This window comes from Saccopteryx bilineata, chromosome 1 (genome assembly GCF_036850765.1).
Source record: "Saccopteryx bilineata isolate mSacBil1 chromosome 1, mSacBil1_pri_phased_curated, whole genome shotgun sequence".
NCBI classification, from domain to species: Eukaryota; Metazoa; Chordata; class Mammalia; order Chiroptera; family Emballonuridae; genus Saccopteryx; species Saccopteryx bilineata.
In genome coordinates, this window is record NC_089490.1 from 355,104,777 (window position 1) to 355,119,976 (window position 15,200).

At 47.8% G+C, this 15,200-nt stretch overlaps 1 protein-coding gene across 9 annotated transcripts in view; it reads right to left on the bottom strand.

Moving 5' to 3' along the window:
- The window catches only part of TRIM66 (tripartite motif containing 66), an 80,529-nt gene that overhangs the window by 24,049 nt on the left and 41,280 nt on the right, over nucleotides 1-15,200 (bottom strand). For 6 of the 9 annotated variants that reach the window (XM_066250893.1, XM_066250890.1, XM_066250891.1 and 3 more), the window contains 9 exons: nucleotides 12,535-12,638; nucleotides 10,962-11,109; nucleotides 9,955-10,087; nucleotides 9,516-9,632; nucleotides 8,232-8,346; nucleotides 7,085-7,231; nucleotides 4,724-4,841; nucleotides 1,744-2,648; nucleotides 223-384 (listed from right to left, as the gene is read on the bottom strand). In XM_066250893.1, coding sequence (XP_066106990.1) covers nucleotides 223-384; nucleotides 1,744-2,648; nucleotides 4,724-4,841; nucleotides 7,085-7,231; nucleotides 8,232-8,346; nucleotides 9,516-9,632; nucleotides 9,955-10,087; nucleotides 10,962-11,109; nucleotides 12,535-12,543 — 1,854 coding nt within the window. In that variant the 5' untranslated portion in view covers nucleotides 12,544-12,638. The remainder of the gene's footprint in view (nucleotides 1-222; nucleotides 385-1,743; nucleotides 2,649-4,723; nucleotides 4,842-7,084; nucleotides 7,232-8,231; nucleotides 8,347-9,515; nucleotides 9,633-9,954; nucleotides 10,088-10,961; nucleotides 11,110-12,534; nucleotides 12,639-15,200) is intronic. The other 3 variants (XM_066250896.1, XM_066250897.1, XM_066250892.1) reach the window with 2 other exon arrangements.

Here is a 15,200-nt window from a genome sequence, read left to right on the forward strand (position 1 = left end):
TTAGCTGGTCCCATTTTAGGCATATATGTGGGGGTAAAAGTGGGGGTGGGGAGGATCTATGCTGCTGACTCATTAGGACAGAAGGCATGAGTCAGGGCTGTGCAACATCCCAGGGTGGAACAGGGATCCTCCTCCCCCTGCCCAGTCCTCCTCATCCAGCTCCCCGGGGCCTTGGCTGGCACTGGGTGTCCCGTGGTTAGGAAAAGCAGGCTCGGTTAGTACCTTTCTCACCACATTTGGAGAGGAGTGCTGGGTGGTGCTGTCCAGTGAGGGGACACTGGGAGGGGTTTCTTCCCCAGATGACTGGGGCAAGTTAGAAGCAGTATTCTTGTCAAGAGAGAGCGCTGGCTTTGGGCCTTCAGATGCTGGGGGCTCATCTGTAGCCTGGAGAAGAAAATAAAAACCTGGGTGGGTTTCACTGCAGAGCGCAGCAGCTGCAGCCTGGGTTAATGCCCACCCTGTACTCCCCTTGATCACCACTGTGAACTGTTCAAACATTTTTCAGGAAGAAAAATACTTTTATCTAAACTCTTCCTAAGACTACATCCTAAAAATAGTCTTAGGATCAAACCCCAACAGAGAATTCTGAACTAACTGTCATATTTGCCTTAGCAGTCATAACAGTTATGACTTTCATTTAGGTTGTGGTCCTCTGTGAACCCGAGATCCTTTGCCACTGTCCTGAGGATGATTCTATATCCCCTCATAGAAACTAGCCTCAGAGGGAAACAGTGAAACATGATCTAAAGTTGTGAGTACTAAGCATAAATGTGAGGCCTTATATTTTGTAATAAAGTAAACGTCTATAGAGCTGCTTTGAAGGTCTGAATGTGATTACAGATTTAAAGGAGATATCATTGTGGGGAAAGTGAGAAGTAGAAGGAAGGGGCTAAAACAGGAAACTCTGGAAAAAAAGAAAGGCAAGAGTTGAGAATGAAGATGTAGAAGCAGCAAAGATCCCAGTGGTGCAAACTGCATTTCTTCAGCTGGCTTCTCGCTGAGGAAAGAGAGCGGAGGCACTCATCTTCCCCCTAGGGAGAGAACTGGGCCTCTTCTGTGCCATTACAGTCAGCAGACCTGGATCCAAGACTTGGTTCGACCTCTCAATGTTTTATGATCTCAAGGCAAATTCCTCACCTCTCTGACTTCCACTTCAGTATCTATGCAAAACAGATGGTCATGCCTACCTAACAGCAGTAGAATAAATGATATAATGTATATAAAACGTATCTAGTTTGTAGGCTTGAAGTAAATTTTAAGTTTTACAGCTGTGCAGCGTTATAAAGATGCCGCCCAGGAACATCTAATGCATCCCCTCCCTCCACTCCTTCAGTTCTATTTCCTGTCTGAGATGCCGAAGTTCCCAGAAAGAGAAGTGAGGCAGCTACAAAGATAAGAGACAGCCTCCCTCTGCCCTGGCACTGGCAGGAGTGCAGCACAGATCAGACGGTTCTAGTCACAGAGAGAGTTCCTAGTGTCCAGTAGAAGTTCCTGGCATCACAGAGTAGGACAGGGCTAAGTGAGGGCACTCTGGAGAGCACTGAGCCCAGGTCTATGTGGGGACAGGTACTACGTTCTCTGGAGCACCCCTGAGATGGGAGGGGGAGCCCAGGGCAGTCTTGAAACATGAGGGCTGTGCTCAAGGCCGCCCTGAGATGAAGAGACTGTGTTCCTGCACCACCCTGTATTCCCAGGTGACCCTAGGATGGGAGAATATGTGCCCCGCGCCCCCCTGAGGCTCACTTGCACTGTGTCCTCCTGGCTCTGGGACTGGATGGGTGCCGGCTGCCTCACGATGTAGTTGATCTGCCCCACAATGGTTTGCTGAAGATGCTGAGGCGACTTGGTCTGACTCAGTTGCAGGCTGGGTTGTTGAGCCTGAAGGAGAAGCTCCAGGTCCTTCTGCATTTCCTCCAGCTCAAACTTGTGGTGCATTATGTCCACGTTCTGGGAACAGGCAGGCCCCGGGGGGCTCTCACACTGACTAGAAGCCAGTTGCTGGGATGGAGGCAGAAGGGGGGGAGGCTGCTGCTGGGGCGGAGGTGGCAGAGGTGGTGGAGGTGGCAGCTGCTGCTGCGGCTGCTGTTGAAAGTGGCTGAGCTTCAGCTTCTGGTGGTGGCCAAACTGGACTTGGATAGAGGGTGTCTGTAAGGTGGCCTGGGCATGGGCTCCTGGCTGAACATCCTGCGGGGGTACGATGCACACTGGCTGGGAAGTAAGCTGATGCCCCAGCCGCTGAGACGTGCTCTCAGGCTCCACGGAGGGCTGGGTTTCCAGCCAGGGCTGCAGCAGCTTCGGTGGGTGAGGATTGCAGGGCAGCTCTTTCTCCCTGGGCAACAGGGTGGAGCAGTGCAGTGATCCCAGCTGCTGGGGTAACATCTCAGAGGGCTGCCTAAAGCCATGGGCTGGGTGTATGCTGGGTGGGGGGATCTGGCCTTTGAGGGAGGGCGAGACTGGGGAGCAGTGGGAGCAGCACACAGACGAGGAACACAGAGCTAGGGAATGAAACTTATGTGAGGGGTGGCTAAGAGTCTCTTGCTGAGCCACTGGGGACTGGTGGTTTTGATAGAAGGATGATGGTCCCTGTAAACTTCCATAAGCAGGGGTATCTGCCCGGGACAGCTGTCCACCTTCTGTAGTTATACAGCCTGGAAATGCAGAATAAAGCATGTTTCTAAAGGTAACCTGCAGTTGTTCCTTATTTGCTAATTCCAACTCCTGAGATCAATGGACATCAATCAACAAACCTGTACCAGGTACAGATATTAAGAAATTCAACCTCAGCCTGACCAGGTGGTGGCACAGAGAATAGAGCGTCTGACTGGGACATGGAGGACCCAGGTTTGAAACCCTGAGGCCGCCGGCTTGAGCATGGGCTCATCTGGTTTGAGCAAGGATCACCAGCTTGAGCCCAAGGTTGCTGGCTTAAGAAAGAGATCACTTGGTCTGCTGTAGCCCCCTAATCAAGGCACATATGAGAAAGCAATCAATGAACACCTAAGGTGCCACAACAAAGAATTGATGCTTCTCATCTCTCTCCCTTTCTGTCTGTCTGTCCCTATCTCCCTATCTCTCTCTCTCTCTCTCTCTCTCTCTCTCTCTCTCTCTCTGTCAAAGAAAAAAAGAAAGAAAGAAATTCAACTCTAGCCCTGGCCAGGTGGCTTGGTGGATAGAACCCACCAAAATTGTGGATTCAGTCCCTGGTCAGGGCGCATATGAGAAGTGACTGACCAATGCACAACTAAGTAGAATGAGTTGATGCTCTCTCTCTCGTTCTCCCCCCCCCCCCAAATCAATAGGGGAAAAAAGAGGAAAAGTAATTCAACTCCAGATCTCTAAGACTCAGTCCTGAATGAGGCCAGGAATTCAGTCAGTACAGACCAGCTTCTGGGACCTGGGACATTTGAGAAATTAGCTCTGCTTTTACCAGATGTTCAGTCCTGGTTCTGTATCCCACTAGAGAAACCACAGGCTCCTTCAAAGAGTATCCATTTTTTAATAGAATAGCCTGACAGAGACTAAGACCAAAAACAATTATTATTATTATATATCAACATTGGAGATAGGGAGGGAATGTGCTGAAAATAGCAAAGAAGAGTCATCCCCAGACAGTGATCAAGTCTTCAAATACAAGCCTGGGGAACTGTGCGTTGGGAAAACAGGGTGGAAGAGAGTGGGGAAGCTCCACTGCCAGCCAGTGCCAGGCGCCAGCACCGTCCTCTGAGGTCCTTGGGCCTCACACATGAGTAGATGATATCTATTGCTAGCTCAGGCTAATGGCTCCCTTGGCTGATTGTTTTGATGAGGCTTATTTCAGGGAAGACTGAGCAACTTGAGTGCAAGAGGTGTTTTATTCACCTTTGGTCTCTTAGTGCCCAGAATATGACCTGACCCAGAGCAAGGACCCATCAAAGGTCTGTTGAGTTAAATCAAAGGGGAGATGGCAGCAAAATAAAATCCTAAATATCACTCATCACTCTGTCAAAATCAAAAAACTTTCAGTGAGATTAATAGCCCAGATGAAGGTAACATTTAGCCATTCGTTTAACAAACCTACCATTAGGTTGTCAACACAGACACAACTACAAGTTGTTTAAATTCTGCCTAAAGACTGAATGTCAACAAATTATTGTAGTAGGAAAGCAAAACATACAAGATCATGAATTATCTGCTTATATTTCAACTCCCAAGGGTATGTGTGACATTCTCTTTCTCTCTTTCCTCTCTCTTTTTTCTTTTCTCTCCTTTTTTTCTTTCTACTCCTCCATCCCTCTCTCTCTCTTCCTTTCCCCTCTCCCTCTCTGTTGCTAAGATACCCATTTGTGCAAACACACATACACACACACACACACACATACACATAGGTGCATCTGCACTACCATACAACATTCTGGAGAGCAGGGCCACTGTCATGTCTCCTCTCCAGCAATGAAACCAAGGTGACAGGGACATTCATGCAGAATGGGAAACTCAGGTTTCAACTGGGCCTGCTACAAAAGTCCTATATAGCCACTAGTATTTAAACTGTCTGCTCTCGCACCCATACCCCAACAATGCCCTCCCATCGCAAAGAAAAAGGTTTGCTGAATGACTCCATGACCTCTGGCACTCTCAAGGAGTGCTTTCTTTTGGGCATATGCTGACCTATCCAATAAGCTAAGCAGGTGCTCTATATTCATTCTTAGTAATTATGTAAAAGCCCACAGGGTAGGCCCTGGCTCACCAAGGGAAGCCAGCTGCTTGGTCCAGAAGTTAGGCTCCCAGGTGAATCTGATACTCCAAGGGGAGCCAGGATCTGTGTTACAATTTGTCTCCAGCAATCGCTGCATCTGAAACACAATCTGACAACAGCATCGAAGTCATTTCTCTGGGCATCTTGCGCCTGAATGAGAACTCCCTCTCCCTCACTCTTTGGACAGGTGGAAAGGCTCAAGGCCATGGCTCTTTAGCCTCAGTGCTCTGCCATATGCTCATTTCCTTGAGCCTTAGTATGTTCATGTCCTTCTCCTGCCTCTTCACCACCCCGACCCACCTGGAACTGCTCCCATTCCCCACCGATCCTCTTCTTCTTCCTGAGGCTTCTGGAACTCCTACATCCTTATATCTTCAAGCCCTCAAATGATTTGTAATTGCTCTCAGGGTATCTCTTGCCTGGAAGCCCTCTCAAGAAGGCTCCATTCATTCTATCACATTTCAATTTATAGGCCTGTGGGAGCAGACATTCTCTGAGCTTCCCATTGCTGTCCTTCCCCCACATGTAAAACTCCCTTCCATCTTAAACAACTGCCCTCTTCCTCCCTCATCACTGTCATCTATTTCCTATCATTCACTCTCCCCATTTATCTAGGGTTCTGGCAAATGCCCAACTTACCCTGCAGCCATCTAGTTGTCTAATATCCCAATCAACATCTTGGCTCTAACTCCCTTGATGTCTTTAATGTCAATCAACCTTACATTTCTTTTTAGTTCAGTCATCCTTTTCATCATCTAGAACCATTTTACCTGTGGGACCGCCAACTCCAATATCCTCTTACCTGGCCATAGCTAGTTCTTACTCTTTCAGAGCATGCTCTTCAACCTCGCTGAACCCCCCAAGCCTGCCCCATCAGTCTACAGGGCTGCCCAGCTTTCCATCATTTTCAGTATTAATACCACTAGTGCCCTAAGTCCCTCCCCACACCAATGCCTAGCCGTAGGGCAAGTCAGTCATTCCCTAGCCATGGTAACTGGGGTCGCTTCAGTGACCGTTAACCTCAGTCCTTTTTCTCATCACTTCCTTTCTTGTCAGCTTCCTTTTCTACTGTCCTCAGTGACTATCTAAAATCTTTATGTCTCTTTTCAGTGGCACTTACCCAATGCCTAACCCTCTTATTATCACTTTCAATTCCACAGAAGACAAGAGAGAGCATAAAGAGCAAACCCCCCAAAATTATATCCCTCCTAACTCCAAACTTAACTACAATACACCAACACCTTCCTTTCCTCCCATCTCACAGGCAGGGAATGCCTTTGTGTTTGAGATTAACCAGTTCACTCTAGATTTCGCTTCTTTCTGCCTTCTCAGAAACTACAACTTGAAGGCTGCTCATTACTCCACCATACCAATCTTCTATCTTCACCTTCTCCCAAAAAAATACATGCAAATGTTTTCCATATTAAAAAAAAAGTCTGACTTTTTCTCAAGCTACTTTCTTATTCCCTTTCTTTTCTCTTCTACTTCTTCACCTCCTATCCTTAGTCCCCTCATTCTAGCTTTTAGCCCTTCTGCTTTGCTGGAATTTCTTTCAAAAGATCACCAGCAACCTCCTGATTCCCAGATCTCAAAAGTCTCCTCACTACTCACCCTCTTTTACCTACATAGCCATAATAAATTGACCACTTAAAATTTGAACTCAGTTCATTTCTGTGCACCACACTCTCCTACTTCTCAGACCTCTGATTCTCACTGTCGTTCACACATCCTCTTCCTCTCTTCTCTGCTGAAAATCATGATATTTCCCTGGGTTCCAGATTTGTTCTCTTCCTTCACACACTCTTCCAAGGCAACACTACAGAAAAGCCAGTGACTCCCACATCTCTATCTCAAACCCTGACTTTTCTTCTGACTTCCAGACCCATCTATCAAAACAGATGTTGGATATCTCCTTTTAGATACCCAACAGGCACCTTAGACTCGAGGTCCTCAGCCAGATGCTCATTTCCTTGAACCTCAGTATCTCCTTATCTTTCTAACTGCCTCCTCATCCTAATATAAACCCCACCAACTTCTCTCAAAAGTCTTCAACTTCCTTCTCCTAAGCATCACCCTCCTCTCAAGCCCAACACTCCAACATCATCCTCAACTTCTTTCCTCTTAGCCCCTCATTTGAACCCAAATAACTTGTATGGGACGATCAGCACACTGCTAGTGTCCAGGAGTTTCTGAATCCATGACCTAAGACAAGTAACTACAGGATTTCCCAGCTAAGTTGCCTAGAGGAAGGCAGGATGGTTTTAGCACCTAGGTCCTTTGCACTGCAGGGTTTGGTAAAAAATGGCATTCGCTTACTAACAAAAGCAGTGATTGAGGAGTTAGAGTTCTTACCAGCTCTTTACTGAAAAGGAAAGGGACACTGGTTTTGCTGCAGACAGCCCAATTGATGAAGTTCTGCACGTGCTCAAACTGACGGTTGAGGACCATGATGCTCTGTAACTGCTGCTCCAGCTTCCGCTTTCTCTCATTAGTAATGCTCTGGGTACACAGAGAGAAGACAGAGTCCATGACCCTATTCTCAGACTGCAGTCTACCTGCCTGGGAAATCTGGTGGCCTGTGTGTACAGCATGAACATAAAGGTGGATTCGGATGAGACTGCACCCGAGAGGAAGACAGTAGGATAGAGTGCTGCCATGGGCTGCTGAGGGATGGGTGAAGGGAGGGAGAAAAGAGTGGGTATATTTTATAGTGCAAATATGGAACAGGTAATAAATGAATGAATGTCTACATCTCTTGGGCACATCTTGATGAAGAGGATGGGCTGTTTCATGACCCTCTTCCAAGGCTATGACTCTGCATAGTATAGGAAGGCAGGTGCCTTAGAGCCACAGCACTGATGGGTGTTTGGACTAATTTTCCTGCCCTTAAAGAGCCATCCTCTCAGAATAAGAGTACACATTTTAAAATATAGGGAGCAAGAGAGAGCTATGGGAACTGCACATCTAATTCCAGTCTAAGTGGCTCTGCGCCCTGGAACTAGTTTGATAGGTGCCTGATTTCTTTTTTTTTTTTTTTTTTTTTTTTTTTTCATTTTTCTGAAGCTGGAAACAGGGAGAGACAGTCAGACAGACTCCCGCATGCGCCCGACCGGGATCCACCCGGCACGCCCACCAGGGGGGATGCTCTGCCCACCAGGGGGCGATGCTCTCCCCTCCGGGGCGTCGCCATGTTGCGACCAGAGCCACTCTAGCGCCTGGGGCAGAGGCCACAGAGCCATCCCCAGCGCCCGGGCCATCTTTGCTCCAATGGAGCCTTGGCTGCGGGAGGGGAAGAGAGAGACAGAGAGGAAAGTGCGGCAGAGGGGTGGAGAAGCAAATGAGCGCCTCTCCTGTGTGCCCTGGCCGGGAATCGAACTCGGGTCCTCCGCACGCTAGGCCGACGCTCTACCGCTGAGCCAACCGGCCAGGGCCAGGTGCCTGATTTCTGACCTAGGGAGAGCACGGAACCCATCCACCTGATCAATGTGTCCACATGTACCTCCAACTCTTCTATGAGCCCGTTGGCCTGTTTGTTCAGCTCATTCATCAGAACCATCTTGGCCATTTTGATCTGGTTTTCCACTTTCCTGTGCTGATGCTTCACCTCAAAAATCCTGTAAACAGGATGGGACATAGGTCTAGAGACAGCAAACGTGAGAGCCAACAACAACTTGGAGGCTGCTCATTAAGATCAGGGCCCAGCAGGCACCAAATATAAAGAAACAAGAACCTTCCTCTACCATCTCACCCTTTGTACAACCCAGCCCACTTGATCTAAGTGAGCCAATGGCCCAGAGTTCAACCTAGTTTTCTCTAGGTAAACCTCAGGTCCACACCCAGATCAACCCAGCACCTCATCAGTTCACACAGCACTAGAGGCAGGGCAGAGTGAGTACACATGGGTATGCTTTCCTGTAATCTGTTGTCTTAATAAGGAGAATGCTCCACTAAGCAATGCCGTGCAGTAAAAAGAGCACAGGCGGAAACAGGAGGTAGACTGGTGGTTGCCAAGCACTGGGGATGCTGAGGGAATGGGGACTGACTGCAAACCTGGCTGCGGCTTCTTTTCAGGGTGATGAAATATTCTCAATGTAGAAAGTAGTAATAGTTGCCTAACTCTATGACTATATTATAAACCACTGAATTGTACACTTTAAAGTATGTAATTATAACTCAGTAAAGCTGTTAAAAAAAAAAAAAGAACATGGCCTTTGAAGTCACACAGACCTAGATTCCAAACTAGCTGTGTGAACTCAAACAAAATGCCTCACCTCTCTGAACTCCTGATTCAAAAAAATATAAAAATTAAACAAAATAACGCCTGTATGATGCCTAACCCACTGTCTGCCAGATGATGAGCTCTCAGCACCTAGCAATTCCTCTTCCTTTGTAGAACACCAATGATTTCATATGACCTGCAGATTTCTACAGAAAACATTAAGAAAGGGGTGATACATACCGATTACCACTTACTTGTTGTACACTTGATAAACAGCACTCTCTTCCCCAGTTATCTAATCTGGGCCGTGTTCTCAAGCACCCACCTCTGGCTATTTCACCGCCACTTTCAGAAGACGTGTACTTTGGCCCAGACTCACTCTGATCATCCTGACCGAATCTAGTCCCATTTGAGTGATGACCCGAAGCCCTTTCTCGAGCCCCGAGATTTCTAAGGCCAGGACATATGCCTTCTGGAACATGTACTCACATCTGCCTAACGGCATGCCCAGGATGGGAGGGAACAGAGAACTTCCCAAGCGGGCAAGGGGCTAGCCTGTGCTACCTGTCTTCAATTTGCTTTGCAGATGTCTGTAGACTGGATTTCTTATGAGCCACCTGTGTCGTCACACTTTCAAGAAGCATCCTCTGATTCTGCAGAACTTCTTCAAGGTGTCTGCACCTGGAAGAGGAGGCAGAGGAAAAGCTGAGGAGCTGTCTTATTCATTCTGGGCATGCCAGCCAGGCAAGCATCCCCACAGTGTGCATCTCAGCCAGACCAATGGAGGCAGGTCACATCCAAGAAAAGTCAGATTCTGCAGACTCTTGGCCCTTTAGTCTACCTGCAAAGAAGCATCACAGCAGGAGCAGAGAAATCATCAGCCCAAGGACTGAAGGTTGGCTTAGGCAGGGAAAGAATTTTAATGCATGGGGAACCCAACACTCTCACACATAGGGAGTCCAAAGCCCTCCCAACACCCCTTTGAGCAGCCAGCCAGCCCCACCTGTGCTCTTTGTGTTCCACCATGAGGCAGCTATGGCACGTGAGCACATCACAGGTCTCGCAGAAAAGCTTGAGGACTTCCTGCGTGTGTAGAGGACAGTACAAAGCGAAGTCCCCAGAACCACCATTCAATCCTGCCAGACAAGATGGACAAAGTGGGCTTCTCTTGCTAAGCTCCACCAAGCAGCCCTCGGCCATCAATGGACACAGGGGAGACACAGAACTTTAAGGATAGGTAGTGCAAATAGAAGAGGTCTCTCTCTGGACTCCTGAGGTCCCAGCAGCACGAGGATGGAGGCTTAGCCCCTTGATTTGCCCAGCTGGCCAAAAATAACACACCAACAAGCCCCAGGCATCCCACCACACGCCAGAGGCTGAGGTAGGTGCTTGTTACTCCCGTTTTCATCAGCTCATGGACCGCTACAGAATAATGAATGGCTCCTCTAAATTCAACCTAAACCTCTTTAACCAGGATTCTGTATGGTGGGGCTTAAACCAGCTACCTGCCTCACCAGGCTCCAGGCCGGGTCTCGTGGATCATTAAATCTGGTTTCTGTGGGTATGACAAAGGTAAAACCCCTCCCGTGGTGCAAGGGCCTTGGGAAATGACTTTCAAGAAGATTGTCATTTAAAACAAAGGGTATTAGAAATATGAACAAGCCCTGATACAGGCTGTTTAATTAAGTAACTGAATAGAAGTGAGGCATGATTGTTATAAATAGAGGTGAACGTAAGGAACTCAACTAGATTCCATGATAATTCAAAACTATTCCTCCCTGCACCATCTCACCCACACTCACCCGCGGCCACCCCCAACAAGGAGGGCCAGAGGGACTTGCACTGTGACTGTGATTCTGGAGAAGACATCTTTCCTTAGGGAAAGGCTCTGAGCCCATCCCTACCCCCACCCCCAGCAGGGAAACAGGTCAGAGAGCTATTCTCCCAGGATGTTGGGGTTCAGCAGTGCTTAAGGGCTTGGGAGCGGATGGGGAGAATGAGAAGCGATACCTGGAGATCCCTTCTGGGCCCGGGGGAAGAGTGGCCCCCCAGGGGCAGGGCCATGCCGGTGCTCCTCCGTGCAGGAGCTGCACAGCCAGCGGTTGCAGTAGGTGCAGAGGATGTGGGCTGCCCTCTTCTCCTTGCACTCGGAGCAGTTCTGGAAGCAGACGGTTCTGAGTTACTGACAATATCCTTATTTGGGCCTGCTTCTATGAGTGGCAGATGCTCTAGGGACTGGGGTCCTGCACAGCTGTTCCTCCACTATTGTGGAGTGCCGTCAGTCCTGGAGAGCTGCCTGGGAGTGACTTGTGGGGGATTGTGAAGAAGAGCAACCTTTGCAACTAAAAGAATAATGGCCTCAGGGGCCATTCACACAAATACTGTGCTCCAGATAAGGAAACCCAAATAACCGGGGCACCCACAGCCTTGACAGGGTAGCAGAGTCAGTGAGCGAGACTGTGACAAAAGGATGCAAGGGCGGAGTCCAGGAGCTCAGGCCAGGAGAGGCCAGGAAAGGTTCCATAATGAGATGACATTTGAGTTGACTGTGGAATGACAAGCAGCAGTTTACCAGGAAGACAAGGGAGGAAAACGGGAGAGCACAGGCAGAAAGTTCAATGTGCCTGCAGAGAGGAGGAAGCCACTGCTGTGGGGCACACAGAAAGCTGATCGTCTGCAGCCAGGGGAGACCAAGCACAGACCAACTCTCGAGCGATGCTTCCACAGCTGGGGCTTGCTGGGCCCAAGAGTGCCCAGTCCTCTCCTACTCCAAGTGTTCATTCATTTGGTCAGCAAACACCTTATGAAACTGATGGAAAACATACAGAGAAGAGATTTGGAAAAATTAGCCTGTCTGTTCCTGAATAACAGAGGGCCACTACACTGATACAGAGTCTAACAGCTTCCCCTCACACTGGCATCTGAAAAATCCAAAGTGAGGGGAAAGAGAGGAGAAATACAAGTTTTACTAATTAAACTATGAATTCTTGGAGGGTAGAGAACATGGGTCTCTCTCTGCCTAGCACCCAGCACAGCACCTACCACATGTAAGAAATGTAATAAGAACTAGATACAGGTGAAAGTAAGTAAATTGACAAATGAATAAAATGTGTCAAGGAGACCCTAGTGGAGTGAGGGATAGAAAGGGAACCAGTCAGTAAGTAATGGAAAAGTTCAGAAACACAGGTTGAAGGGGTATTAATTGTTAAATACACGCATGACACACTGATGAACCCATTTAACCCAGGCTGGGCATGAGTTTTGACTTGGGGAGAAAAAAGGAAATAAAAGCTCAATACTAATATTTTAAGAGCTGTAAGAGAGAAAAGAAAACACTCCTGTTTGGCTTTCCCACCTCAAACATTTTAATACTTTTCTAGATAGATGCATAGAAGGATAGATGGAAGGATGGAAGGATGGAAGGATGGATGGATGGATGGATGGACGGATGGATGGATGGATGATTAGGCTGACTGATAGTGGGGTAACAAGTTTGATGGAATGATGAATAGACAGAATTATAGACAGAGGCCCCACAGATCTCTGAAAAGGCTCAGCTGCTTCTTTGCATGTCCTGACTTACCCTGGCCATCTTGAACTGCTCAGCAGAAAAGCACTGCAGAAAAAAATGTTCAGTTACATCCCTGGTAGGGTACACTTGCTTATACCCAGGACAGGAGATGAGCTCTGGGAGGGGGACAAAAGACAGCAGAGTCAGGGCAACACAGCAGATTATACATAAGGCCTAGACATGAGGTCTTCTAATACATACACCAAGGTATGTGCCAATACCACTTATGCCAAAATCAACTACGTTTGATGCCATAGCCTGCACTTTCCATCTACGTACTCTGAGCATAACCATCCCATATACCTCCTTACATCCTTACCTTTACCTGGTCCTACCTTCCTTCCCCCTCCCACAAGCCATGCTACTGAAGACCAAACCCTACTCTGGTTCTGATAATTGGGTGCCTTCTGCTACTCCTCTTTCCACAGCCCTGACAACCCAGTTCCCATTCACGGTGAAGCTCCAGAGAACCAGTTTAGCCTCGGGCACAGGTCCAGCCATTAAGGTTACCAGGTAGCAGAATTACTTTGCAGATCTCAAAGCTAGAGCTTCCAAAAGGCCCTAACCAGAGAAAAGCAAAGCCTCCTGTCTGTTCATTTAGGAGACATTTCTCTTGTTACAACCAAGATCGAGTGATCTGTGCCTAGGGCTGAGAGCTTTTGGGGCCTTCTTCAGCTAGTCTATGGCAGGTGCATCACAAGTATGTTTCACATGTGAATATGAACATCTTGTCCTAACCCCCTTCCCAGAGAAATGCAACTGTCTCCAACACATTCCTCAGTAGAGGGGGCCCCTGAACTACATAAGCAACAGCAGGCTGCCCCCCTGGAGACTATAGTGCTCTTCAGGCCCACCCCAGAGCAATCAGCTCACCCAGGTGCAAGGAAATGAGCCTCCTGAGCAGGACGAGGTGCCGGTGCCCAAGGATGAGAACGACATGGAAAAGGGCTGCTGTGGCAGTGAATACTGCCACGCCACCAGCCTTCTCTGCCTCATATCATCAAAGCAATACAACGGCAGCTGCTCTGGACTTGCAGTCAGACAAATGTAAGTCCACACACCAGGTTTAAAACCCAATGATCTTGGTTGGCAAGTCACTTAAATTCACTTAACTCCTCTGTGCCCCAGTTTCTTTGTATGTAAAATGGAAAGGGAAACAAGAGTTGCTGAGGAGTTTAAATTAGAAAATACTTGAGAAAGCACATGATCATCCATGAATCAAAAGATTTCTCATATGCCATTCATGGTAAGGACCTTGGTCATCAACTCTCCCAGATGATGAAAATCAAATCGTCTAAGAGGTAGATTGAAAAAAATGGTCACAAATTCTTCCCCTTGTGTGTCCATGCCCTTGCAATCCTAACCATTAAAAGGTTGAATCTGCTCTCCACCCTTTGGAGCTAGGCTGGCTGCATCACCTGCTTCGGCCAACAGAATGCAGCAAAAGTGACACTGAACAAGTTCCCAGCCTACACCTCATGTGGCTGTGTGAGGTTCTACTCGTTTTCAGGAACTCAAAGACTGCCACATGGACAGCCTGAGATTAGATTTCTGGAAGATGAGAGGCCATGCTGAGAGAGGCCTCAGTTGTCTCAGGTGTCCTACTTGACGCCTTTATAAGCCAGTTAGCTCCAACTGACCCATCAGCCTGACACAGACACGAGAGTGAGCACAGCTGAGATTAGCCAAGCCCAACTCATCCCAGCCAAGAATCCTAGCCCAAATGCCAACCTGTGGAATCAAAAATTAAAGTTTACTTGTTGTTTTAACCACAAAGTTTTGAAGTGGCTTATTATGAAGCAAAACTAACTGATAATATCCTGGAAAAATCAAAATTCACAAAATAATGAAAAATAATAATTTAATACTCTTTCTCCTCTCACTCTCTGCCCCCCTACCCCCAATGTAAAAACCTCCCCCAGCCTTCACAGAGCCATGGCCAGAACTGGATCTAGAATCTCCCAGTCTCTATCTGTCAAGAACAGTGGCCAGAGGTGGAGAAGGATGCTCTCCACAGGTGGCCTCATCCAGGGGATCAGGTAACTGTTCCTCCCTTTCACTTGTCTCACCCCAAGGAAACCCTGCTCACCTACCCCTAGGTCAGAAGTGCTGCACTAATCATTGAAAATCCCCACAAGGCTTTCTTCCAACTCCCTGGTACCAGAGGCCCGCACAAGTCATACTAACACAGCCTCATTAGCATCACGAGAAGAGAGAAATAACTGAATAGATCAGAGAAGGCCTCATCATATATTCCCTGCCCGCCTTGGCCTTAAAGGCCCAAATCCTCTACTTGGTTCTCAGGCCCTTTCCAACTTGGCCTTATCTCTCTCTAGTCACACATCTAGCTTCATCTGCCACACACCCTGTCCTTGCCACACATTATCTCTCTGCTATCTCCTGAATACACTGAACCTTTTCATGACTGTTCGTGAAAGTGTTGTTCCCTTTCTCCGAAATACTTTTTCTTGCTCCCCTCCTTTTCATATAAATTCCTATTCATCCTTTCAAACCTGTTCCAAATGTTCTACCTTTGAGAAGCAGGGTTTGCTTTCCCTCAGGATAAGTTCATTGTTCCCTCTTCCGGGTCCCCACAGTACCCTGAACATCTCTCTAGTATAACAAAAATCACATTGCATTCTAACTATCTGTTCGTGTCTGCATATAAAAATTATCCA